At 39.2% G+C, this 27,346-nt stretch overlaps 1 protein-coding gene and 1 pseudogene across 1 annotated transcript in view; both read left to right on the top strand.

Moving 5' to 3' along the window:
• The window catches only part of LOC114903827 (leucine-rich repeat-containing protein 37A-like), a 39,400-nt gene extending 16,681 nt beyond the window's left edge, over nucleotides 1-22,719 (top strand). The window contains 9 exon segments of the mRNA XM_029237097.1: nucleotides 583-1,029; nucleotides 1,677-3,027; nucleotides 5,647-5,718; nucleotides 6,344-6,424; nucleotides 12,600-12,671; nucleotides 13,215-13,234; nucleotides 13,237-13,285; nucleotides 21,849-21,967; nucleotides 22,661-22,719. Coding sequence (XP_029092930.1) covers nucleotides 583-1,029; nucleotides 1,677-3,027; nucleotides 5,647-5,718; nucleotides 6,344-6,424; nucleotides 12,600-12,671; nucleotides 13,215-13,234; nucleotides 13,237-13,285; nucleotides 21,849-21,967; nucleotides 22,661-22,719 — 2,270 coding nt within the window.
• Nucleotides 22,720-22,726: 7 nt separating this feature from the next.
• LOC114903826 overlaps nucleotides 22,727-27,346 on the top strand; it is a 57,517-nt pseudogene continuing 52,897 nt past the window's right edge.

The raw sequence follows: 27,346 nt of genomic DNA, 5'->3' as shown, positions 1-27,346 counted from the left end.
AGTGTCACTGTCAAACATGCAGACGTGGAGCTTACCATAACGAAAGAACCCACTCCAGAGGTGGGACCTTCTCCAAATCAGCGCAAGCCTTCAGCTCAGCCCTCAGTGCCCCTTACTAATGCAGAATTTTCTATAATGCAACATGAGGCCCCCACACTGCCTTCACAGCCACCTGAGGAGGTTGAACTTTTGCCAGTTCAGCAGGAGGCTCCAGCCAAACTCTAGAAGACAGTACATATAATAAACCTTCAGTACAAGCGGAGACCCCAGCTCAGTATCCAGAGCATCGTGGAGAAGAGGTTATACCTGCCACAAGCCAGCAGTAGACTCCAGATCAGCTTTCACAGGCTCCTGACGTACCTTCTCCACCTCAGCAGGAAGCCACAGCTTAGCATCCAGAGTCTCATGGTGAGGTGGAATCCTCTCCAACTCAGTCTCCAGAGCTCTCTAATGTGACTGTAGTTTTCTCTCCAGAGCATCCTGTGACAATAGTTTCTCCTCTAGGTCAGGATCAAGCTCAGCTTCTGTAGCGGCCCGATGTCACTGTTAAACCTGTGGATCTTGCACTTACCGTAACTTCAGCGTCCACTAATGACGTTGAAACTTCTCCACCCCAACAAGAAACCTCGGCTCAGTCTACAGTGTCCCCTGAGCAGTTGGAACCATTGTTAGTCCAGCAAGAATCTTCAGATCAGCATCCAACCCCCTCTGAGAATGCTGAACCTTCTCCAGTTCAGCAGGGGGCCCCAACGCAGCCTGAAGAGCTTCCTGAGGAAACTGACCCTTCTCCAAGCCAGCAGGAGCACTCAGCTCAGCATCCAAAGCCCACTGAGTGGATTGGACCTTCTCCAGTCCAGCATCAGCACCCAACTCAGCCTCCAGGGGCCTCTATAGATGGTGCAGCTCAACCTTCAGTACATAATGAAGTGACATTCTCACCTCTAGGTCCAGGTGAACTTGAACATCTAGTGTTGCCTAATATCACAGTTGAACCCGTGGATCCTGCGGTTGTCTTAACTCTAGAGCCCAGTAAGAGGTTGAACATCCTACAGTGCAGCAGGAGGACCCTACTCAGACTCCAGATCCCCCTGGAGGGATAGAGCTTTCTTTAATCCAGGACGAGGCCCCAGCTCAGTCTCCGGTTCCCCAGGGGAGCTCAGCTATATGTCCGTAGCCCCCTTAGGAGGTGGTACCTTCTCCCGCAGAGCAGGAGCTACAGGCTCATTCATCAGAACTCCCTGCAAAGGTGGAACTATTTCCAGTCCCTCAAGGGACCCTCCTCACCTTCTACAGCCCCCTGAGAACATGGAATCTTCTCCAGTCCAACAGGCGTTCCCAGGCCTACCTCTGGAACCCCTTAAAGAGACAGAACCTTCTCCAGCTGAGCAGGAGGCCCCATCTCAGCCTCTAGCGCCACCTAAGGAGGTTGTAGCACAAACTCCATCGAGTGCATTATGAGATGACAGTTCCAACACTAGGACAGGATCAAGCTCAGCATTTAAACTTGCCCAGAGTCACAGTTAATCCTTTGGACCAGGGTCTTCCCACAGCTCCAGAACCTACAACGGAGGCTGAATATTCTGCAGCCCTGCAGCAGACTGCATTTCCTCCAACATAGCCCGAGGTGACATTTCCAAATGCAGAGCAAGTTTAGGCTCAGCATCCAACCTTGACAGAGGTCACAATTCAACCTTTGGACCTTGAACTGACCATAAGGGCACAACCCACTAAGGAGGATGAACCTTCTCCAACCATGCAGGATAACTTAACACAGCCTCCAGAACCACCTAAGGAGGTTTCTGTAGCTCAGCTTCCAGTATATCAGAGCCCAATAGTTCCAACACCAGAACAGGATCACACTGAGCGTCCAGCATCACCCAGTGTCACAGTTCAACCTTTAGACCAGGGGCTTACCACAACTCCAGAACCTACTATGGAGGCTGAACATTCCAATCCCCTGCAGGAGACTATAGATCCTCCAACATACCACGAGGTGACACTTCCAAATCCAGAGCAAGTTCAGGCTCAGCATCCAACCTTAACTGAGGTCACAGTTCAACCTTTGGACCTGGAACTTACGTTAACTCTGGAATCCACTTTGGAGGTTGATCCTTTTCCAACCATGCAGCAGACCCATGCTCAGCCTCCAGAGCTCATTAAGGAAGTTGTAGCTTAGTCTCCATTGTACTCCAAAGTGACAGTTCCAGCACCAGATCAGGATCATGCTGAGCATCCAGTATCACCCAGTTTCACCGTTAAACCTTTGGACCTGGAACTTAACACAACTCCAGAACCTACTACAGAGTCTGAACATTCTGCAGCCCAGCAGCAGACTACAGCTCCCCCTCCAAAACACCCTGAGATGACACTTGCACAGCGAAACCTGACTCAACTCACAATTCAACCTATGGATGTGGAAATTACCATTACTGCAGGATCCATTATGGAGACTGTACCTTCTCCAATCATGCAGCACACCCCAACTCAGCCTCCAGAGGCACCTCAGTATGTTGTACTTCAATCTCCATTCCAACAGGATGTGACAGTTCCAAATCCAAGTAAGGATCAAGGTCAGCATTCAACATCATCCAGCGTCAGAGTTCATTATGTGGACCTAGAGCAAACCACCACTCCAGAATCCACTATGGAGGCTGGACATTGTACATCCCTACAGCAGACTACAGCTTCCCCTCCAAAACACCCTGAGGTGACACTTGTACAACCAAACCTGACTCGAGTCACAGTTCTACCTGTGGGCCTGGGAGTTAACATATCTCAGCAACCAAGGGCATCTGAGACAGTTCTTTTTCCTTCGACTCAGTATTCAGTATCCACAGGCCTTTCTGGTGTAAAATATACCCCAGAAAAGAAGCAGCCAGAACAGAGTGCCACCACAAACTTCAGCATATGTGAGCTGTGTACCTGCACAAATGAGACGCTGGCGTGTGTTGGTCTTAGCCCAAAGCAGAAGCTCCACAGAGTGCCTGAGCCAGAGCCTAACGCCTACAATGGCACCTTCACCATCATGTAAGATTCGCCTCTCCTCATTTGTTCTCTGCATCCTGCCTGACATGGCAGCCTTTCTTCAGGTCTTCCTGGGTCCTCCTTTTCTCCCCAATCCACATTGACTGACTTTCTGTTTTCACCTTTTGTTTGTCAATGATTCCTTATCTTCCTTCTCCTCCTTACCATTTTTCCCTCTCCTCCAGTCTTTTATTTTTAATTGCCCTTATTTTTTCCTTCTCCATTTTTTACCCCATTATTTAATTCCTTAACACCTAATCTTCTCTCATCTTTATTCCATCGTGTTTACAGCAACATGTCCCTCTCCCCATCTCATTGGTGGTAATACAACAAAGTGGTTAAGAGTAGAAATTCCGGAGCCAGACTACCTGGGTTTGAACCCAGGTCTGTCATTTATTAGCTTTATGACTCAATTTCCTCATCTGTAAAATGGGGATTATGGTAGTCATCATGTCATAGTATGACTCCTATGACTCCTCAATCTCCCAATGACTCCAATCTCATTGGGAGATTTAGATGAGTTAATATAGGTAAAGCTCTTCTGTCAGTGCCTAGCATATATTTTAGTGTAGCTATTATTATTATTCAATCCCTCAGTTATATCTAGAACTCAAGTTTGTCCCCTGGCTTTCTATATGTAGCACCCATTTGTGCCCAACCCCGGGCTAAGTACTTTGGGAGCCACGGAAGTATATGGCATTGTCTCCAGAAATGACAATGACAAGTTGGAAGAAAGGGGATATGCCTTAAAAGGGAGGTAATATATAATTAAGTATGAAGAGAAATACAGATAGGTGGTGTAATTCACCAGAACCTGTAATCACAGGGGTGTGGAGGTCATGGAAGGCTGCATGGATAAGCTCAGTGTTTAGCTGGGACTTAAAGATTGGCTGTGATTTGTCAGAAAAATAATAGGCAGTAGAGTCTAGGCAAAGATGTGACTGCAGGGATGATCAGAATTTAATAGATTAGTCTGGCTGTCAATAATTGGGTTAGGTAACAATGAAAGATAGGATTATGAAAAACCTTGGCTATCGGCAATTCAGGTTTGAAAGTTCCGCTGTAAGATATGGGGAGCCACTGCAAGTTTTCAAGCAAGAGAGACAAATGATGAAAACAAGAGGCTTAATTTAAACACGAAGATGGGTAAGACAGGATTCCTTTTAGCAACTCATGATCTCATAGGCAAAATAAGCATATAAGCTCAAACCATAATGACAAAGTGCTGTGGAGGCACCATGAAGTAATAAAACTACATTTCTTTTAAAACAGTCATTTCCTCCTTCTATCCATTCCCCAGCTATTTGTTGATTTTATAAATATTTGAGTTTGCTTTATGTCCACGTGTTGGCTTTAAATATGATAGACGATGCACATAAGCAGGATCTAGTCCATACCTTGAAGGAGTTTATACTCAGAGGAAATGGGTTGCATAAAGGGCTGTATTTAAAGAAAGAAATGAATATGGGCAATGAGAGCTACAAGTTGGTGCTGGAGCACAAAAGAAGGAAAAAAGACTTCAAATTGGATCAGGGAAGATGTTACTAGAGCAATGCTGTTTAAACGGGACCTCGAAGGGCCATTGGGTATCAATGACAGACATCTTGGGAAGAATAAGGTTGCAAAAGGAAAGTGGGAGAAAGGCAAAACACAGGAAAAATACTCTGAGTACCTGTAGAGTACAAGTGGGAAGAGTAGGGGATTAGAGCCAGATCATCTAGGGCTTTGGAGGCCATGCCAAGCTAGCATGTTACCACAGCAGTGCTTTAGGACAAGCATTAGCCTGCAAGAGAACCAACCACTTGGAGGGCTTGTGAAAACACAAGCTCCACCCCCACAGTTACTGATTCAAGAGGTCCAGAGTAGGGCTGAGTATTCGTATCTTCATTAATTCACAAGTGATGCTGGTATTTCAGAACCAGTTCCGGAGAGTTAATCTGGGGATCGCGTGGAGGATGGCTTAGAAAGGGAGAGGGTAGAGATGGAAACACCAGTCAGAAGACAGTTATACCCATCCAGGTGAAATGAGAGACTAAGCTGGAATCAATGGAAGTAAGATAGTCAGCTATAGTCAAGAGTAGGTATTTTCGAATAAAAGTCAAAATGATAGAAAGTGTAATCCTGAATTAACATGACATATTAATGATAGGAATAACTTCCTTTCAAGTTGTGTGAAAGGTTATCTTTTATTTCTTCTGGTAATGAATTGGCGTAGAAAAGCAGAACTATAGTGGGAAGTGCGTAAATATAAGAATATTTCTTTTAATAGAAGAAATTATAATGATATATAGAGATAAAAACTTTGGGCTCATAATCTAGAATTTGATTAGACCACAAAAGCTGGACTCTAATCAATGCTTCTTCTCTCAGGAAAGATTACCTCCAAAATCTATCAGGATCTATAGTTGTATATTTAATTTATGAAGGTCCTGAATGTGAGACTTTTAAGAGAGGTGAAGGCAAGGTTAGGAACTCTGAAAGGTTCAAATAGTAATTCCTAAGGTTTGGAGTTTAGACCAAAGCTGCTTATTTATTATTATCATGCTAACCTCTACTAGTTATTCCTACTAATTAGATATCTAATAGCAAATTGAAGCAATATATTCCTTTTAATTTTCCTAGAGATTTTTCCTGCAGTAAAATACCATCTGTCGAAAAAATTACATTAGAACTACTACCTTTTTTGCAGTTTATGTAAGTTACAAATATAACTTCATTATATTTGGAATTTTTATAAAGCTTAATTTTTTATAAAGTTAATTTGTTACTCATTTTGAAAGATGATTAAAATTACCAGTAAAATTTTGTAGCAAATCCTTTTTGTCTCTAGCAAAGATTAGTGTGAGAATTATTACACAGATCAGAGTGAATCATTATAGAGCAGTGGTTCTCACCCAGGGTGATTTTGCACGCAGGTGACATTTAGTAGTGTCTGGAGACATTTTTGCTTGTCAGATCTGTATATGCTACTGACATCTAGTGGACAGAGGCCAGAGATGATAGTAAACATCCAAGAGTGTACAGGAGAGCCTCCCACAGCAAAGAATTACCCAGCCGAAAATGTCTATAGTGCTGCCTTTCTAGAGAAATAAAGATCACTTAAGACCAGTATTTAATGAGCATTTACTATTTTATATCTAATGCACCACATATATAATCATGAAAGTATAAATCATAATATCTTCCACAGTGAGATTTCTTTAGTGCATGGAGGGAGTAGTGATGTTATGTTTCATCATAGATAAATTAGAATTATTGCCAAAGGATAAATATTCTGAAAGTATATATATTTTTATTTTGCTTGTGTCTTTTTTTGTAGAAGTCTTGGTTGCAGTTTACTCACAGAACTGAGCTTTGGAACGTTTCAGGCCTGGCATGGAATGAAGTTTTTACACAAGTAGTAAGTGAAATAGAAGATGAATAAATGTAAAAAACTGTGTATAAAAACATGATACAGTTATTGGTTAGCTGGGTGTAAGCCCAGTATGAATTCTGGTAAGGATGTCTTGAGAGCCATTTATTTTTTATTTTATTTCAAATGAGGAAACTTAGGTACAAAGAGGCCAAGAGACTTGTTTAAGTCATATATGAAACCCTCTGCTTTCCATAGTACTGAACTTTGGCTCGGGCAATAAAAGGCACCAAGCCAAAACACTCAAATTAGCATTGTCATGGAAACCCACTGATGCCTCTCCAATATGCGAATGGCCCATGAAGTTCCACTTTTGAATTTAACTTTGATTCCTGCTTATGTGCAAAGTTCCTAACTGCTTAAAATGTATGCAACACAGAGCTGCAAAGACCTAAGTTTAGCACCAAATTCTTCAGGGAGCAAAAGGTGTGGGTGCTTCCCCAACCATTATTAGCTCTTTTAAATGGTAAAGCAGAAAGAATTCCTGAACACACACCACAGGGCATTCCCCAGTCACCCAGAACATTATTTTTCAAAATGCATATATCTCTGAAGTGTAATGTTTGTGGCCAATAGGAACCTTTGAGATATGGAAAAAGACATTGTTTGTGTTCAGCTGTAGTGTGAAAAATATAAAGAAAATACATTGCTGTAGCCTAATACAATATACGTTCTTTGCTGACTACTCTTCAATAAGAAGTGTGGGTTTTACACCCCTTCAGCTCAAAAATTCTGTGATTTCTCATGACACAAGGAAATGATAGTGGGTACATTCAATGGACCGAAGGCGATTTTAGACTCAAGGCAAAAAAGAGCTCTTCTACACCTGGCTTTGGAAAAGACTCTCTTACCTGTCTTGTGGGTCAGAAATCCAGTTTCACACAGTTCACACATTTTGGGTTAATGAAGGTGTTGAGGCTGTGTCTGGAACTGGATTAGAAATCCCTGCAGATGCCTATCTTTAGTGTCCTCCTTCCTTTCCCTTGTTACCTTGCTGATGCCTACCTTGGGGAGAGAGCACCAAGGGTCAGTTTTTCTTTTGCCAGCACATCGGAGAGCAGGCTGATGAGGTCCCTTCACCAGGAGGTTTTAGTAGCGTCAATACAAGGTCTTAAACTCACCACCTTTCCTAAACATCCTATAACACCAAGAGTTCCTTATAAGAATCAGAGTTTCACTATAGTTATGTGGCAACACCGGAAAATATATTGTGGAAATCAATCAATCAATCAATCACAGTTTAAAAATTAATGAATTCATTCAAAAACATTCACTGAGTACCATGCCCACTGTGTGTCAGGAGTGTACTACGTGCTGGGGATACAAAGACACATAGGGCAAGGACATTGTCCCCAAGAAGCTTTCATATTGGGAGGAGAAAGATGAAAGTTGATGGGAAAACATAGATGAGAGCCATTCTAGCATCTATGCAGCAGGGTAACAAGGTGAGGGAGGGGGTGGATGAAGTAGAAAATGGGTGGTAGGTTAGAAAAGATTTGTAATGGAAGAGGCACCAACTTGTTCCTTTTGAATTTGTTTTCCTCTGTAATGACCGAAAAAGTTAGTGAAAGAATCAGAACTATCTGGAGTTGGAAATAAATTAGTACTGTACTCCTAAAACTCATTCACAGTTACTTTCAAAAGACTGTCACAGTATAGTAAGTCTTTGTTTTGGGCTAAGTCTTTCTAATAGACAAAGCTAATTTGATTCAGGAAACATTTGCCATGGTGAGATAAAAACTTTATTGCATCTCTTTCCAAAGGCAAGCCACCAAGGGAAGATGCCACCCTCGAGAGTTAAGTCATTTTACTACCTATAATGACGTATTATTGGGGTGTTTATAAGTTGCCTGCATTAAATAAGTTTGGAAAAGGGCCTCAACTGAGGTGGATTTATCATGAATTCAATGAAGCTTAGGCTTCAGGGCTCCTCACTTGCATAGGTCCCTTCCAAAGTCTTGAGAGGGGTCCTAGCGATTTTTGTATTCACAACTTTGCATGTTTTTATTAGATAGGATTTCCCAAAGTAGATGAGGTTCAGGCCCCACAAAACCTTGATTCATCACCGGGTTTCAGGTAATTATAAGTCAGTAGGTTTCTTGAATGAAGCTTCTATGTTATTGACAAACATCAGGTGAAGTAGTTAGCAGTGTGGTAGTCTATTTTAAATCCGAAATCTACCTCAAAGATGAACCAAGAGTTTATTAATTACTAAAGCACCACTTTTTGACTGGTGGTAGTAATCATATCTCTCTCAGATAAAATCAGGAATGAAATATATTATGGAAAAGGAGCAGTGGTTGATAATCCTAAATGTTAAGTATACTTTTTCTTTCTGATTTTATAGTGTTTCTCCTTTATTCACCTAGGCAGTTCCAGACCGATGGCTTAGTTTTAAAAATTCTTTTAGTCACTTCATTGGTTCTAACAATACAAGCTCCATGATTTTAGAAACTGAAGGACTCTACGATGTATAAAGGCTATATAACTTAACCAGACAGAGTGCATTCACATGCTGTCTTGTCTGTGGTACACCAATATTGAACCAAGAACAAGAGAGAATAAGAGGAAAATCAAAGCCTTATCCCTATTAAATTATTTACCCCATTTTGGAGAATATCAGTGAGGGAGGGGGGCCACACTATGAAGGCAAACTGAGCTGTGGTCACAGAGCCGCCCTAACGCTCCCCCAGTCAACTAGCGTTGGTTTCCTTTAGATAGCTATGTACACACAAAAGCTTACACACTTCAGGGTGTTGTCATCACTTTTTGCTATGTACTAGAATCCTGGCAGCTTCTCAGATTTAGAAAGGCATAAACGCTAAAAACAAAAATAACTTGGGTCTGCCCTTTGCCATGATTTAGGGTGGCTGTTTTATTTGGAATAGTTCAAAATTTTGAGACTGTCACACCTTGCAACTACTATATTTTCTTCTCCCCACTGCATCTTATTCTTCCCACCTGTAGTATTTTCTCCCATTCTATATGTTTTTTTCACTTTCTTGATAGTGTCCTTTGAAGCACAAACTTTTTAATTTTTATCAAATCCCATTCATCTATTTTTCCTTTGGTTGTTTGTGCTTCGGGTATTATATCTAAGAAACTGTTGTCTAATGTAAGGACTACTCCTGTGTTTTCTTTTAAGAGTTTTATAGCCTTTGCTCTTTACATTTGGATATTTGATCCATTTGGAGTTAATTTTCATATATGGTGTGAAGTGTAGGAGTGCAGCTTCATTATTTTGTGTGTGGATGTACAGTTGTCCCAGCATCGTTTGAAAAGAGTCTTCTTACCACATTGAATTGTTTTGGCATGCTTGTTGAAAATCAATAGACCGTAAATATGAGGGTTCATTTCTATACTGTCATTTCTGTTCCATTGATTTACATGTCCTGTCTTATTCCAGTACCACACTGTGATTGCAGTAGCTTTGAACTGAGTTTTGAAACCAGGATGTGTGAGTCCTCCCACTTTGTTTACCAACATTGTTTTGGTGATTCTGTTTCCTTGAATTGCCATATGAATTTTAGAATTAGCTTGGCAATTTCTGGAAAGAGGTCAGCTGGGATTTTGATAGGATTTGCAATGTAACCATGGGTCGATTTGGGAAGTAGTGACATTTTAATATGACTATCTTCCAGTCCATGAATCCAGCATGTATTTTTATTTATTTAGATCTTCTTCAATGTCTTTCAACAGTTTTTTACTTTTCAGTGCGAATCTTGTACTTACTTGGTTAAATTTTTCCCTAAGTATTTTATTTGTTTTGATGCTGTTACACATGGAATTGTTTTCTTAATTTCACTTTTGGATTACTCATTGCTGGTGTGTAGAAATCTTTTTTTTTTTTTTTTTTTTTTGTGGTATGCTGCCTCTCACTGTTGTGGCCTCACCCGTTGCGGAGCACAGGCTCCGGACGTTCAGGCTCAGCGGCCATGGCTCACAGGCCCAGCCGCCCCGCGGCATGTGGGATCCTCCCGTACCAGGGCACGAACCTGTGTCCGCTGCATCGGCAGGCGGACTCTCAACCACTGAGCCACCAGGGAAGCCCTAGAAATAATATTGATATCATATCCTGAAACCTCGCTGAATTCATTTATTAATGCTAACAGTTATTTTCCTAGATTCCCAGGAATATGTCTTGTGGTCTTCCAGTTTCCCAGGAATACATTGGAACATTTCAGTCTCTGTGGACATCTCATTCCTCAGCTTTTGTTTTTAAGCTGTTCGGTTGGGCTGTTTTTTGCCCCATACTGTTATCCATTGTCTCATGCAAGTGCCATGTTAAAATATTTGCTTCAAAATGTTTTCCGAAATGCCACCTGAGGAGAGGCTTTTCTTACTAGACTGCTCATGGTCAGGTCAAAGACAAGCCTTTCACGTGAGGTCTTCCAGGGGACCACCAGACATGTAAAACAATGACAGTTCTTTGGGAATGAGTCTTTTTGAAGGACCTCCCAGACCATGCTGCTCCTTCGGATACCAGGGATGTGGGCTGTTTTTCAAGGCTACCACTGGCATGGAGAGCAAAGGTCAAGGACAAGTTCAAGCAACACAGACCTCATTGTTCTTACAGAAATTAATTTGTTTTCCTTGAATAAATTGCTCCCCACTGTGTTGCGAGCCTGTTGGTTAAATTTCCAGAGTTCAGAAGAAGTTGATTCTGACCATTTTTGCCAGTTTTGTTGTTGTTGTTATTGTTATTGTTGCTTCTATGGAGGGATGAATTTTTAGATGTCCTTCCTCCATCATTTTATTACTGATTTTCCTGCAATGTTTTTTAAAATCTCTAAAGTCTCAATGACCATAGGCTAATTAAATATTTATTATGGGAGATGATGAAGGAAAAAATAAATAAAAAGAAAAATAAATAAATAAATAAAAAGAGAAAATATAATTCTCATAGAGGCTTTCCCAGATGGGTAGATGAAGTTTGAAAAGGTATTTCTATATTTAGTGCTCTCCAAATTAAGGTTAAAATGACAGATATTTTAAAACCCCCCCTTTATTTTTTTCATTCATGTTAAACACAGGCTTTAGAGTCAGAACTGAGTTCAAATTCCAGCTCTGCTTCTTACTAGCTTGATGACTTAGGACAAGTTATGTAACTTCTCTGTGCCTCTGTTTCCTCATTTGTACAATGGGGTAATATATCTATCACATAAGGTTACTGTGAGGATTAAATGTTAAATGCTGATCACAGATCCCTGGCAACCCAAAATATATTAGTTTTGATGATTATCTTTATAATATTCTGCAAAAGTACACTAGTAATTCTTGAGTAGAGTTAACCTAAAGTCATATATTCTTTTCTTTCTTCCTGTTTCTTTTGGGGTTTTTTTCCCCTTATTTGTTTTACAGAGCAAAGGAAGAAGAAAAAAAAAGAAAGAACTAAGAAGAAAATCTATTCCAGCATTTTGGAATAAAATTTTGTTCCCCAAAATTAATTTGTTTAGTTTATTGATGTATAAAAAAATGTTATTTATTTATTTAGCAAAGATTTATTAAATACCTAGTAAATATATAGCCACTATGTCAGGCACACTAAAATAGTGACAATAAAGTGTGGTCCCTGCTCTGAAGTTGCTGACAATCTAGGACACTGACAAGTAAAACAGTCATTACATACACAGTAACAAAGGCTATGATACTAGAATACACATGGACTATGTGATGGTAGTATGGCTTTCACCAGTTCCTCTCGGATTTATCTCTTCTTTGGCTCCAGAACCAAGGAATTAGACCTATTTTTGTCTTTAATTAGGTAGTTTAAATCATGAAATTTTCAAAAAATTTGTAGAGATGAAAGAAATCACCTTGAATTATGGAGGACACTAGAAATAGTACTTTATTACAGAGCAAGGGCTTCCTACCAGTATAGTCACTTCGAGGGTTTTGAGCCTGAAAAGTTCTTTGGCATATTTTTTCTATGCTAGCCACTTTTTTTCTATTTTTTTGTTTGTTTCTCTTCTCCACTTTATCATCTAGAGACCTGCCTCGTTCCCAATGAAAGGGTGTTTTACAAATTCTAATGGTGATTTATAGGTAAAGTGAGAAAATGTGTTTTTTTTGACCTTCAAGTTCCATACCAAAAAAAATGAATATAAGCTTTCATGGAAGTAATTGAAAATGCAGATAATTTTAATTCCATTCCATTTTTCAGAATTCTCAATCGTAATCCTTTGACAGCAGTTGAAGATTCTTATCTTTTTACATTGGCAGCATTAAAATATTTGTAAGTATTGCAACAGTTTCATGGCTCATGAGATAATTTCTGCTCCTTCTTTCTTTCGTCAAAGATTGAGTACTTTGGCTAAAAAGTCATAATTTAGATTTTAACTGGGTTATTGAAAATAAGAGTTATTGGCAAAGAAAAGGATTAAGAAAGAACATATATGGGTAAGACAGCCAGCAGAGAATGAGGACAGTGTTGAAGAACACATATAGTTATGAAGATGTAGATGCATGTAGGAATATTATTTATCCCAGAAAGCAAAAAGGAATAAGGGGTACATTATTTTTTTAAAGAAGAGTGATCCAAGAGGTAGATGCAATTGAAAATGAGAAGGTAGGATAATAAACAATGATTGTGCTGTTCAGCACCAAGGTCATTCATTTGATGATGCAAATTTAAATTTCTTCAATAAGAGCTGTTTGGAATTATCATCTATGGCAAGTAAGAAGCCAGAATTGAAGTAATCACACGTTAAGTATCTTTTTAAGTGTAGAATTTTTGTCTTTGGGTTTTATATCATGCATGTTTGGGCTTCTCCTTCAGAGACATGGGAACAACACAAGTGTCACAGCAATTGAAAGCATCCTCATGATGACCCTTGAATGGGAAAAACTGTAAGTTGATTTTTCTTACGTTTATTTTCACTCATTTGTTTTTTTTATGTTTGTTTTATTATTTTCTTAAGTCAGGTTTACTCATGTACAACTTTCATTTCACAAAATTCACTGTTTTTAAATATACAGTGTGATGTGTTTTGACAAACGTATAGTTAGTTCTGTAGCCACCACCACATTTGAGGTAAAGAACATTTCTGCTCTCCCAAAAGACCCCTCATGTCCCTTTGTAGTCAATCCATCCTCCTCCCACTACCAGCCGCTGGCAAAAACCAGTCTGATTTTTGTCCATGTAATGTTGCCTTTTCCAGAAAGTCTTATAACAAATCATGTGGAATGTAGCCTTTTGTTTTTGGCTTCTTTCACTTAGCCAGTCTCTTTGGAGATTTATCTGTTTTGTTGCACCTGTCAGTATTTCATTCCTTTTTATTGCTGAGCAGTATTCTAGTTGGGTGGATACACAGTTTGTTTACGCATTCAGTGACTGATGAACATTTGAGTTTTTTCTAGTTTTTTGGCAGTTTTGAACAAAGCCTCTGAAAACACTCACACGTGTGTGTGAACATATGTTTTGTGCGGGCACACGTTTTCATTTCTTTGAGGTAAAATACTTAAGGGTGGGATTGCTTCATCATATGCTAAGCGCATATTTAACTTTTTAAGAAGCTGCTAAACTGTTTTCTAAAGTGCCTGTGCTTTTTTGCTTTCCCACTAGCAGTTTATGCGAGCTTCAGTTGCTCCACATCGTCACCTGATACTTATATTTCTTTTTTAAAAAAATTTAGCCTTTCTCGTAGGTGTGTAGTTGCATCTCGTGGTTTTTGCCACATTTTGCATTTCTGTAATAGCTGATGATGTTGAGTGTCTATTGATGTGCAAATACCTTTTTAAAGAAGTGTCTGTTCAAATCCATTTTTAAATTGGATATTTATATTGAGTTTTAAGAGTGCTTTATATAAAAAGCAAAGGAACAAGTCCTTTTTCTCAGATATGTGTTTAGTAAATATCTTCTCCCAGATTGTGACTTATCTTCATTGTATTACAGTGTCTCTGAAGAGTAGAAGTTTTAAATTTTTGATGATCTCTAATTTAGCAATTTTTCTTGTTTTTCATATTTATTTATTTGGCTGTTCTGGGTCTTAGTTGTGGCAGATGGACTCCTTAGTTGCGGCTCATGGGCTTCTTAGTTGTGGCATGCGAACTCTTAGTTGCGGCATGCATGTGGGAACTACTTCCCTGACCAGGGATCGAACCCGGGTCCCTGCATTGGGAACTCAGAGCCTTAACCACCAGGGAAGTCCCTTAGCAATTTTTCTTAGATGGTTTGTGCTTTTCTGTGTCTTATCTAAGAAATCTTTGTCTGAGACCCCATTGTCTAACCCAAAATCACAAAGATTTTCTCCTATGTTTCCTTCCAGAAGTTGTATAGTTCCATTTAGGTCTATGATTCATTTTGAGTTAATTTTCATATATGTTGTGAGGGAAGGGTCAAGTTTCATTTCTTCGCAGTTTAAAAACTATTTCTGTAGGACCCTATTGGGACAGTTTATTACACAACTTACTGCACCTTAAACTGTACCATCCCCCCTCCAATATGGCAAGCTAATAGAAACTTTCTGTTATGCCAAGGCTAGGTGAGGGGATTGCATGAGATTAGTATGCAGAAAGGGCACTGTATTTAGCAGTCTGTTCCAACCGTCTTTGTCAGGTCAGCTGACAAATCAGTGTCTTCACCACGCCATCACACATTGTTCACTGCTCTAGCCTCATCTTCCTCAGCCTCCAACAGCATCTGCCACAATTGCGATCCCTCTCTTGTCAGCTAGATGCCTTCCTCTCTGGATATTAAAAATTATTTCCCTATGTGACTACAATACTGTTAACACACAGTATTGAAGAAATTAAATTCCTACACAATGATATTACCTTATAAAAAGTTTCTATTCAGATTTCCCCAGTTGTCTCTCTCATATAACATCATTTCTTTTAACAGCTTTTTGAGGTATAATTGACATACAATAATCTGTGTTCACACACACGCATATATAAACACCATGAAGACATCACCAAAATCAAAATGTCCATCTCCTCAGAAAGTTTCTTAACGTCTCTTTGTAATTCTTCCTTCCCATTGTTCCTGCCCTTCCCAATCACCATGCAACCATTGCTCTGCTTTCTGTTTGCATTTTCTAGAATTGTATGTAGATGGAATCATACAGTGTATACTTTCTTCTAACTGGTTTCTAACTCAGCATGATTATTTTAATTTTCATCCATATTGTTGTATATATCAGTAATTCATTTCTGTTTATTGCTGAATAGAATTGCATTATATTGATGAACCACAATTTATCTATTCACCATTGATGAACATTTGAGTTGTTTCAGACTTTGCCTATTACAGATAAAGTTGCTATGAATATTTGTGTACAAGTCTTTGTATGGATGTATACTTCCATTTCCCTTGGGCAAATACCTGCAAGTAGAATGGCTGGATCATTGGTAAGTGTATGTTTAAGTTTTTAAAAAATACCTGTTTTCTATAGTGGTTTGATCATTTTACATCTCTACCAGCAGTGTATGAGAATTGCATTTTCTTCACGTTGCGGCCAGCACTTGCTATGCTCAGTATTTTTAATTTTAGATAGTTTAATAGGTGTGTAGTTGTATCTCACTATAGCATCCCTAATGATTAATCATGTCAAACGTCTTTTCATATGCTTATTTTCCATCTGTATATCTTTGAATCTTTAATCTATATTTTTCTGGAGTTTTGAGAGTTCTTTATATATTCTGGAAATTACTCCTTTATCCAATATGTAAGTTGCTAAGTATTTTCTCCCATTCTGTGACTCATCTTTCTGTTCTCTCAGTAGTGTCTTTTGCAGGGCAGAAATTCTTAATTTAGATAGTGTCTAATTTATCTATTTTTTTCTTTCATGGATTATGCTTTTGGTGTTGTATCTAAGAAATCTTGCCTAACTCAAGGTCATAAAATTTTTCACCTGTTTTGTTCTAGAAGTTTTATACTTTTATGTTTTACATTTAGATCTTTGAACCAATTTGAGTTCCTTTCTGTATACGGTTTGGATGGAAGTTCTCTTTTTTTGTTTGGTTTTTGCACCTGTATATTCAATTGTTCTAGCATTATTTGGTGAAAAGACTATCATCTCTCCACTTAAATGCCTTTGAACCTGAAAGTCAGTTGTTCACATCTCTCTACTTCTGAACATTCTATTCTCTTCCTTTGATCCTTTTGTCTATCTTTATACTACTATCACAATGTCTTTAAAGTGTTACTTCATAAACCTTGAAATCAGTTACTGTTAGTTCTTCAACTTTGTTCTTTTTCAACGTTGTTTTAGTTATTCTAAATTTTATTTCCACATGAATTTTAGAATTAGGTTTTCAATTTCTACAGAAAAGCCTACTGGTATTTTGATCTATAAATCAGTTTGGGGAGAAATGATGTCTTAACAATATTGAATCTTCTGATCCATGATTACATTTTATCTCTTCATTTATTTAGGTCTTCCTTAATTTCCCCCAGCAATATTTTACAGTTTTCACTTTGCAAGTCTTTTACATGTTTTGTCAGATTTATTCTAAATATTTTATATGTTTGATTCTATTATAAGTAGTATTTTAAAACTTTGATCTCTGATTGTTTGTTGAGATAAATTAATCTTTTTGTATGTTCATCTTGTACCCTGCAAACTTGAGAAACTCATTGATGAGTTCCAGTAGCAATTTTGTAGATTCTATCAGGTTTTCTCTATCGTCATGTTATCTGGAAATAAACATAGGTTTAGTTTATCTCTGAATATCTCTTTTCTTTTTGTTGCCCTATTGCACTGGCTAGAACCTTCAGTGCAATGTAAAATAGAAATAATGAGAGCAGACATCCTTGCCTTTGTCCTGATACTGGCGAGCAAGTTCTTTGTCCTTCACCATTAAATATGATGGTAAGTTTTTTGTAGAAGTCATTTATCAAGTTGAGGAAGTCTCCTTCCATTCCTCGTCTGCTGAGGGCTGTTTTTTTTCTTTAATCAGGAATGGATGTTAGATTTTTTCATTCTTTTCCTGCATCTATTGCAATGATTATGTGATTTTTCCCTTCTTTTGTTTTCTTAATTTGTTTATTTATTTTTGGGCTGTATTGGGCCTCCATTCCTGCACGCAGGCTTTCTCTAGTTGTGGCAAGCAGGGACTACTCTTCATTGCAGTATGCAGGCTTCTCATTGCGGTGGCTTCTCTTGTTGCAGAGAATGGGCTCTAGGTGCACGGGCTTCACTAGTTGTGGCACATGGGCTCAGTAGTTGTGACTCACGGGCTCTAGAGCTCAGGCTCAGTAGTTCTGGTGCACCGGCTTAGTTGCTCCGTGGCATGTGGGATCTTCACTGACCAGGGGTCAAACTCATGTCCCCTGCAGTGGCAGGTGGATTCTTAACCACTGCCCCACCAGAGATGTCCTGATTTTTCTTTTTTAGTGTAGTAAGTTGGTAAATTGATTTTCAAATATTAAACCAACCTTTCATTCTTGAGATAAACCCCACTTGATCATGATGTATCATCTTTTTATATATTATTGGATTTGATATGCTAAAATTTTGTTAAGATTTTTTGCCTCTGTGTTCATGAGAGATATTGGTCTGTAGTTCTCTTGTAATGTCATTGTCTAATCTTGATACGGTGAAAGTTGGCCTTATAAATAAGTTGGGAAATATTCCCTTCTCTTCAACTTTCTGGTAGAGTTTGTGTAGACTTGGCATTATTTTATTCCTTAAATGTTCAGTAGAATTTATCAGCTAAGCCACCTGGACTTGAAGCTTTCTTTGTTGGAAGGTTTTAAACTGCACACCAAATTTCTTTAATATCTGTATTCTTGAATAAACTTTGGTAGTGCATGTGTTTCAAGGAATTTGTCCATTTCATCTTGAATTTATTGGCATAAAGTATTCTATATATTCTCTTATTATCCTTTTAATATCAATAGTATTTTTCTGTTTTCCATTTTATTTATTTCTACTTTGATCTTTATTGTGTTCTTTCTTCTCTTACTCTGTGATTAATTTGCTCTCGGTTTTTCCAGTTTACGGTGGAAGTTGAGGAAGCTGAGTAGTGCATTAGCAATAACCCACATGTTGACATATTATGTTTTCAGTTTCAGTGAGTTCAAAATAGTTTCTGATTTCCCTTTTGATTTCTTCTTTGACCACAAAGTTACTCAGAAGAGTGTTGTTTAGTTTCCAAATATTTGGAACTTTTTCGGATTTGTTAATTTCTGATTTAATTCCATTGTGGTCAGAGACATATATTGAATGACTAAAATCCTTTCAAAATTTTTTTTAAGTATTTTTTTTAATTAATTTTTTCTGCGTTGGGTCTTTATTGCTTCGCCTGGGCTTTCTCTAGTTGCGGTAAGCAGGGGCTGCTCTTCGTTGCAGTGCATTGGCTTCTCATTGGATGACTTCTCTTGTTGCAGAGCACAGGCTCTAGGTGCGTGGCCTTCAGTAGTCGTGGCACACAGGCTCTAGAGTGCAGGCTCAGTAGTTGTGCCATACGGGCTTAGTTGCTCGGCGACATGTGGGATCTTCTCGGACCAGGGATTGAACCCATATCCCCTGCATTGGCAGGCAGGTTGTTAACCACTGAACCACCAGGGAAGTCCCTATTCCAGTATTCTTAATCTTTGTGTAGATCCATATTCCAATCTGGTGTCATTTTCCTTTTGCTTAAAAATACTTCTTTTAACATTTCTTATAGTGAAATTCTACTTGTAAAGAATTCTTGCAGCTTTTGTATGTCTGAGACAGTCTTTATTTTGCTTTTGTTTTGGTACATCTGGGTATAGAATTCTAGCTTGCTAGAATTCAATTCACTACTTTAAAGATGTTATTCCACTGAGTTCTCATTTACATTGTTTCCAACAAAAATTCTGCTGTCATTGATATCTTTGTTCCTCTGTATGTAGTGTATAGGTTCTTCCTCTGGCTGCTTTTAAATTTTTCTCTTTATTCCTGGTTCTGGGCAATTCGATTATTTTTTGTGCATTGGTGTAGTTTTGTCCATGTTTCTTATGCTTAAAGTTCATTGATCTTCTTGACTTTGTGGCTTTATAGTGTTTACCAGTTTGGAAAAATTTTGGCTATTATTTCTTCAAACATTTGTATTTCTCTTCTCCTTCATGGACTCTAAGTTCACATGTATTAGGCCACTTGAAGTTGTTGCACAGCTCACTGATGCTGTATTCTTTTTTGTTGTTTTGTTTTGTTACTCTTTTTGTTTCATTTTGGATAGTTTCTATTACTATACCTTAATGTTCACTGACCCTTTCTTCTGCAGAGTCTAATTAATCTGCAATTAACCTCATTCAATGTCTTTTTCATTTAGCCATTGTTTTTAATTGCTAGAAGCTCAATTTGGGACTGCTTAACATTTTCCGTGCCTGTACTTAACATTTTCAGTGTTTTGTCTGGGTTTTTGAACATATGAAATGCAGTTATAATAACTTTTCTTCATGTATGAAAACTTTTAAAATGTTCTTTTCTGCCAGTTCTAACATCTGTATAGATTATGGGTTAGTTTTGATTGATTGCCTTTTCTCCTCAGTATGGGGCATATTTTCCTACTTCTTTGCATGCTTGCCAATATTTCATATGATCCCCGATACTGTGCGTTTTTGTTTCTTGTGTACTATATATATTTAAATTCTTGTAAAATGCTTAGACTTTGTTTTGGGTGGAATTAAGTTACTCAAAACAATTTTATTCTTTTAGGTCTAGCTTTTAAGATTCGTTGGGTAGGAGTCCAAGTAGCCTTTAGTCTGGAGCTCATTATTTGCAACTATTGAGACAAGTCTTTTCTGAGTATCATGAGGTTTTCCAGTTTGACTTGTAGGAACAGGTACTATTCCTACAACCCTGTGTGATATCCAGATATTCTTATTATTAATCCTTTCATGTGGTTCTTTTCCTGGCATCAAGTAATTCCTCACACAAATGTACTGACAAATACTTTGTTGAATTCTCAAGAAATCCCTCTGCATATCTCCAGACTTCTTTGTCTGTGCACTTCTTTTCTCTCTGATAGTCTGCTTTGTGAACTCTAGTTACCTTGATTTTCCCAGACTCTCAGCTCCATTTCCTCAGTCAGGGAATCCACCAGTCTCTGCCTGCCCTTCTTTTCCCTGTACCGTGACCTGGAAACTCTCTCAGAGAAGTAAGTTAGGGCAGTTATAGGGATCACTTCATTTATTTCCCATCTCCTGGGGATCACTGAACTTTATTGCCTGAGGTCCAGTTCTTGAAAACTGTTGTTTCATATGTTCTGTCTGATGATTTCATTGTTTCCGGTGGGAGGTTAAATTGGTCCTTGTTACTTCATCTTGGCCAGAAGCCAATAACATTCAAGTCTGTTTTATTTTGATACAGGGTCCAATTAAAGATTAGGCATTGCGTGTCATAGCTTTGTTTCCTTTAATCTACAATATTTCCCTACTAATTTTTTTTTTTTGGTCTTTTATGACATTGGTATTTTTGAAGAGTCTAAGCCAGTTACCTTGTAAATTGCCTGACAATCTGGATTTGTCTATTTCCTCATTAGATTCAAAGTAAATATTTTGGGGAAGAATACTATGTAGGTGATGTATTCTTCATACTTCATCATTTCAGGTGGCCCAGTGCTAAGTTTGATCACTTGATTAAGGTGGTATCTTGCATATCTCTCCATTGTAAAATTATTTTTCCCCTTGGTAATTGATAAATCATATGTGGGGTGATACTTTGGGATCAGTAAAGATCCTACTTTCAAACAACTCTTCACCCAGCTGTGCATCAATGATAATCCTTGTCTGAATCGATTATTACATTGATAGATGCAAAATGACACTTTCCTAATTCTATCATTCCTTTTGCATTTATTAGTTGACATTATTTTATAAAGAAGAGCTCCCCCACTTTTCATTTTGAGTATCATTATGAACTCATGTGCTTTTTTTTAAGTTAACTATGTTATACCTTATTATAATGATAATGTTATTGTTTGGAATGTTCCTTTTGTCCAGATTTGGCCAATGCAATCTCTGTTATTGTTTAACCGCAGGATGCTTTTTTATTACTAGAATAATTTCTAATATATTACTACTCATAAATAGGACCTGAGAAAGGGACTCCAGAAGGTGCGGTCTTATTCAGACTCTTCTTAGAAGTCTGCCTTCTTCCTGTGTACTCTCAACCCAAAGTGAGGCTTTTGGGTTGGAAGGAGATACTTCGGATTTAAACTACAGATCAGTGTCACCCAATTCTAATCCCTATTCCCTTTTTTCTAGGCATACCATACCTACTGCCATCCTAATCCTTCTGTTGGGCACCTCTCTCCTCCTCTATATTTATTTCCAACAGTCAAGAGCAGCAATTGGCCAACCGGCCCCTATCCAGTTCTGCAGTCCATATGCCCCAAGAACTCCTTTTTGCACTGGTCTGTGGTGGCCTTGGCCTACCTCTTCTACCTTCTCAAGTAACTCCTTTACCACGAATTTAATTACCTGTGTTTTCATTTATAGGATCTTGCCTGGCCGTATTGCCTGCTTCCTCTGCCAATTTAAAAATACCATTGAGGTTGTCTGTAAGACATTCAAGCTACGTTGTGACAGTGAATGCCTGACAGACGTAACACATTGTGGTGAGTCTCAATTGCAGGATAATGAATTTTTAATTTTTAATTTAATATTTTAATTTTAATTTTTAATCAATGATGATAAATTTTAAAATTAATGATGTAACTGCGTTCTTTTAATTCATTCATTCAGAGTTCCAGCTCCCTAAGTTTCTAAGAACTACCCCTTTGCTAAAAATCAGATTCTTGGTTACATTATTAAGCTAATAATAGCTCAGTTACATTGTTAGCTTAATAATGTAACGGATCCGCATAGTTAAAGGAACAAGAGAAAGGAATCCAAGGGGGAAGGGAATTAACATTAATGCCCTCATATCCTATGCTGTGCTCTCTGCAAATGAGAACTTATTGATATAGTGCATCACAGTTTGTAAACTGATTTTATATACATTAGGTCTCAAGTACCCTTTGTCTTATAGGACAGGTGTAAATATATTTTTGTTTATTTTGTTTGTTTCTGCAATTTTATAAAGAGTACAAGTGATGCTGTTTTATGTCCTATTTGGAGCCTGAGAGTTTCTGGTTCCATAACCAGAAGCTGCTACCTAGTCCTTCTAATGGAATGGAGAGCTAGTTTATTCTTAGACTCTCAAGCTCTGAACTTGCTCTGAATCTCATGCTTTTCTATCCACAAAACACTCAGGGGCTTTCAACTATTTTTCTATATATTAGATTTATTGGCACTAACTTTTTAAAAAGCGCGGGTGCCCGTTCGCTGGTGCAGTCCTCTTGCGCCCCGAGCAGCGCACGTGCGGTGATGTTAGGATGCTGCACTTGGTACCTTTTGCGGTTCCCATCGGGGGTGACAAAACCTTGCTGGTGTGGGAGCTGAGCTCTGGATCCACGGCCGAGGCCTTGCAAGTGAGACGAGCCGGAGTGGAGGGAGGGGTGGAGGAAGCCGCCCCGCGCCCCAGTAACTGGGCGCCCTGGGGTACTGCTTCGGCACCTCATCTGCCTGTGGTCTCCGCTGAGAGGAATCTTAGCTCTAGAGACGACCTGAGCAGTCACCTCGCCCCCATAGATTTTTGAGGCATAGTTCCCAACAGAAGGCATTGCCTCCTAATGCTTCTCAAAGCTTAGGATTTCAGAGGGAACTTGTTCATGAAATGAGAAGTGTTTGGAGTAGCAGGCTCACCACGGTTACCTGTGGCGAAGGGCTGGGGGAATATAAGGGGAATGGGCGGTTTTGTTTCCTGGGCCTGAAATTTACTGCACTTTCTTAGTGTGAGACCACCCTAGAGCATTCTCTGTTCACAGTCTTCTCCCGGTTTGGCCTTCTGTATTCTGTCTGAGTCTTCCCAAACGCAGCAGTGGGTGGTCCTGGGTTCTATGCCATCATCAAGTTTTATTCAGCAAGGGATGCCCACAGAGCCCAAAAGGCATGTGACCAGAAGCAGCTTTTTCACACATCTCCAGTGAAGGTGGGTCCAAATGTGGAATTCCTCGCTCTACTGGGATGAAGTGCTGAATTTAAAACTAATAGGCCATCAGGAATTCCCTGGTGGTCCAGTGGTTAGGACTGTGCACTTTCACTGCTGAGGGCGTGGGTTCAATCCCTGGTCTGGGAACTAAGATCCCAGGGGGGAAAAAAAAGGCCAGCGTTTCTACAGCACTGTGGTGTACAGAATGCTCTCACATGCACTGCTCCACTGATCCCCTAGTTCCCTAGTTGTTTCTTTCTTTTATTTTAGATGAAGAAACTCGAACTCAGGATGGTTAAGTGACTTACTTAAGGTTCATGACAGTAAATGTGGAAACTAGAGGCCAAACCCAAACTTAACCGATGTTAAACCCCGTGTCATTTTATGCTGCCCCTTAATTTAAGAAATCTTCAAAGAGTCTTCCTTATATTTACTTTCATGTTGATTTTAAATGTGTGAGGTTGACAATTTTTTTAATTAATGAATTTATTTATTTCTGGCTTCATTGGGCCTTGTTGCTGCGTGCCGGCTTTCTCTATTTGCGGCGAGCGGGAGTTGCTCTTCATTGCGGTGCGTGGGCTTCTCATCGCGATGGCTTCTCTTGTTGCGGAGCACGGTTTCTAGGCACGCAGGCTTCAGTAGTTTTGGCTCACAGGCTCTAGAGCACAGGCTCAGTAGATGTGGCACACGGGCTTAGTTGCTCTGCGGCATGTGGGATCTTCCAGTACCAGGGATCGAACCCGTGTGCCCTGCACTGGCAGGCGGACTCTTAACAATTGTGCCACCAGGGAAGTCCCGAGCTTGACAAACTTTGGTCAGATGTAACATAAAGGAGGCTTCATCATCATCATCACTCTCAAACTGCCTGTTAAGAACTCACTTCAGATTCCAGAAAATGGTTAAAATATTCTTTAATGCATTGTAGAAACCTTATTCCATATCAACATGCCATTCAATTTTACTTTCCCAGAATTAACATTTCATTATGTACCTCCATTCAGCCACCATTCCTTTTTCAAGGACCTTTTCAATTCCTCTGAATAAGTTAGTGAGGCTTAGATTTCCCAGACCTTTCTCTTTATAATTGTGTGTCTTCTCTGATTGGCTTCTTGTTCTGGCTACTTCCTACTGACCTTGCTGCCTATTCTCACCCATATTTCTTTACTCACTAATTTCACCTTTATTGAATCTGAGAACTCTCCTCAGATGGGACTCCAGGTACACTACCTCCCACCTCTGTAATCTGTTTAACACCCTGACAGTACTTCAATCCTGGCAGTACTCCCTGGGATTGAAATGATTTTGTGTCAGACATTCTTTAATTTGCAGACCCTGCGACCATTTCACATAACCACTCAGATATTACAGATGGTCCTGGAAAGAGTATGAAACAGTTACTTGGTATCAGTTGTGAGTAATGAGTTCTTTTCTTATATTGGACATTAAGACCATTCCATAATTGTAGGTTGTGAGATTTTCACAGCATAAAGCCCGTCACTGATAGAGTAATGAAGAAAATGTTCTCCAAGTCACTATAGAGTTGAGAGGAAAGGGCATTCGTATTAGATTTCTTTATTTAATGCAGAGCCTTAGTTTACTACCCACAACCCCGAAATTTTTCCCTACTTTACTTATGCGTTCTTTTTCAATTTTATTTATTTATTTGGTTGCACCGGGTCTCAGTTGCAGCAGGCGGGCTCCTTAGTTGCGGCTCAAGGGCTCCCCAGTTGTGGCATGTGGGCTCCCCATTTGCAGTAGGCAGGCTCCTTTTTTTGTGGCTCGCAGGCTCCTGAAATGTGGTGTGCAAACTCTTCGTTGGAGCATACATGTGAGACCTAGTTCCCTGACCAGGGATCGAACCCAGGACCCCGCATTGGGAGCATGGAGTCTTAACCACTGCACCAGCACGGAAGTTCCAATTATGTGTTCTTTTATTCATTGGCAGGTATACATACTTCTTATCTTACTTCCCCTCTGTTTTTTTATAAATACAGAAAAGAGAATAACATCTTAAAATAAAATGAAGGAAAGGCCTAACGTATCTGAGTTTTTCTCAGTAGCACGAAGGGAAAGGTTTGTCAGGAAGAACTGTGGCAAGTTTATCCCATATGTCAGCTGTCTCTACTACCCAGGGGCTCAGAGCCCTTCTGAAGATTCCTAATTGTCCAGGACATATCCATTATGAGTCACCGTACAGTGCCTAGCATCCCATGCGACACTCAACATTTAAAAATTAATCTTCATTTGTCCTTCCCAGCAGGCAGCTTCAGTTGGAGAAAGTAATTTCATTTTCTTATGTACTCATTCCTTTACTCAGTCAACAGACCATCACTCCTCTATTGTATGCCAAGATCTATGCTTGTTTCTGGTAACAAGGAAAGAATAATATATGGTTCCTTCAAGCATTTAAGGAGCTCATAAACTAGTGACAGAGGAAGATGCACAAACAAATCAATAAAGAATTAACAATGCTTTGACTTTATTTGTATTATTTGAATTTTTATGACTATATTTATATACTACACCCTGTTCAAAATGGAAATGGACCTTTAAGAAAGAACTAGTGATATAAAAACTCCACAGTAATATGTAAGTTCTTTAGAGAGTTAAGAATGGAAATATTTGCACTCTCAAAGAAACCTGTTAATGCAGATGAACCTCTAATTCTTTTGGTTGCTTTATTAACATTCATAGAGGTATATGTATTCCCTCTTCTAAGAGGGGTTAGTAACTTGGGGAGGGGGTGCTACAGATTAAGGTCCTAATTCAGTGGCAGGTCCATCTTGTCTCCTCTTCAGGTCATATTCTCAAGCAGGAGCTACAGGATGAGACGAGTAAAACAGTTCACTTCCTTTGCGTACCCCCAGCCCCATAATAGGCTTCTGCCGGGCTTCCTTTGTTCTTTCATCATCACTTTCACCACCAGAGGTCAGGGAACCTTCCGGTTAATCAGGGGTCCTGGAAATGATGCAGAAAAGTACTGACTTAAAAATACTAAATAACATTTATTTAGGGATCACTGTGAACTCATTGCTAAAAATTTCCTACTTAATCTTCACAACCACTCTGTAAAATTGGTATTGATAAATCTCAGGTATTTCCAAAATGAGTCTCTATGTAGGGTTGTGATATTTTTAGGTCTTTTATGTCTTTAGGTTCATCTCGGCACCAGACCTAAGGCGGTTCAACATAATACGCTTGCCCTAAAGAGCTCCAGATGCCAAGAATTGGCAAATTACAACTTTGGTTTCCGTGGGTGGTCAAAAAGGATCATCAAGGTAAACTCTGTAGATTTTCTTTGACTAACCAGACTCCTTTCAACATTGAACTCCTAGACTTTAGAGAGCAGAACAGAACAGGGCTATGGGGAGGAGATGTGAGAGACTTCCACATGAAAGTATCTGGGCATTGGCCTGCCACCTAGAATTAGTGATAATCTCAATGACTTGGATGGTGGTGTCCGTAATTTTCTCCAGTATTTGTATGGTATATCATAAAAAAAAATACTTGTCCATATCTAGTCATTCATTTGCAAGTCTCAGTTGATTTTGAAGGGATAGCATACCTAGACTATTACCTGGGATTGCTGGAGGTTAGTTTTTATTTCTAACAACAGAATATGTTGAAGTCTAGCCTTTAATTCAAAATCCTAACAGCTTCAGGATCTTTCTAACCTTGAAAAAAGGGAAAATACAGATATTGTGACACCACTTCAGAAGCAAAGCCTGAAGTTCTTCTGTGCTTTAGAGGTGGTGTTGCCTTCCCACGAGTGCAGGAGTCCCTGAGTTGGCATGGCTGAGGAACCTTTGGATAAGCTGGAGGAAGGTCTGCTTTCCAGTATGTGTGTGTGTGGGGAGGTGAGGGAGTGGGATTTCTCTTTTTTCCTTTCTTTCTGAAACTCAACTTTTCAGATACATCATCACCTTTTCTAAGCAACTAAAGCCCTGGGCAGAATGGTTCTGCC

This window comes from Monodon monoceros, unplaced genomic scaffold, assembly GCF_005190385.1.
Source record: "Monodon monoceros isolate NGI ecotype Baffin Bay Population unplaced genomic scaffold, NGI_Narwhal_1 Super_Scaffold_21, whole genome shotgun sequence".
Classification (NCBI taxonomy): domain Eukaryota; kingdom Metazoa; phylum Chordata; class Mammalia; order Artiodactyla; family Monodontidae; genus Monodon; species Monodon monoceros.
Note: the sequence above shows the minus strand (reverse complement) of the source record. Positions and strands in the feature narration are given on the sequence as shown.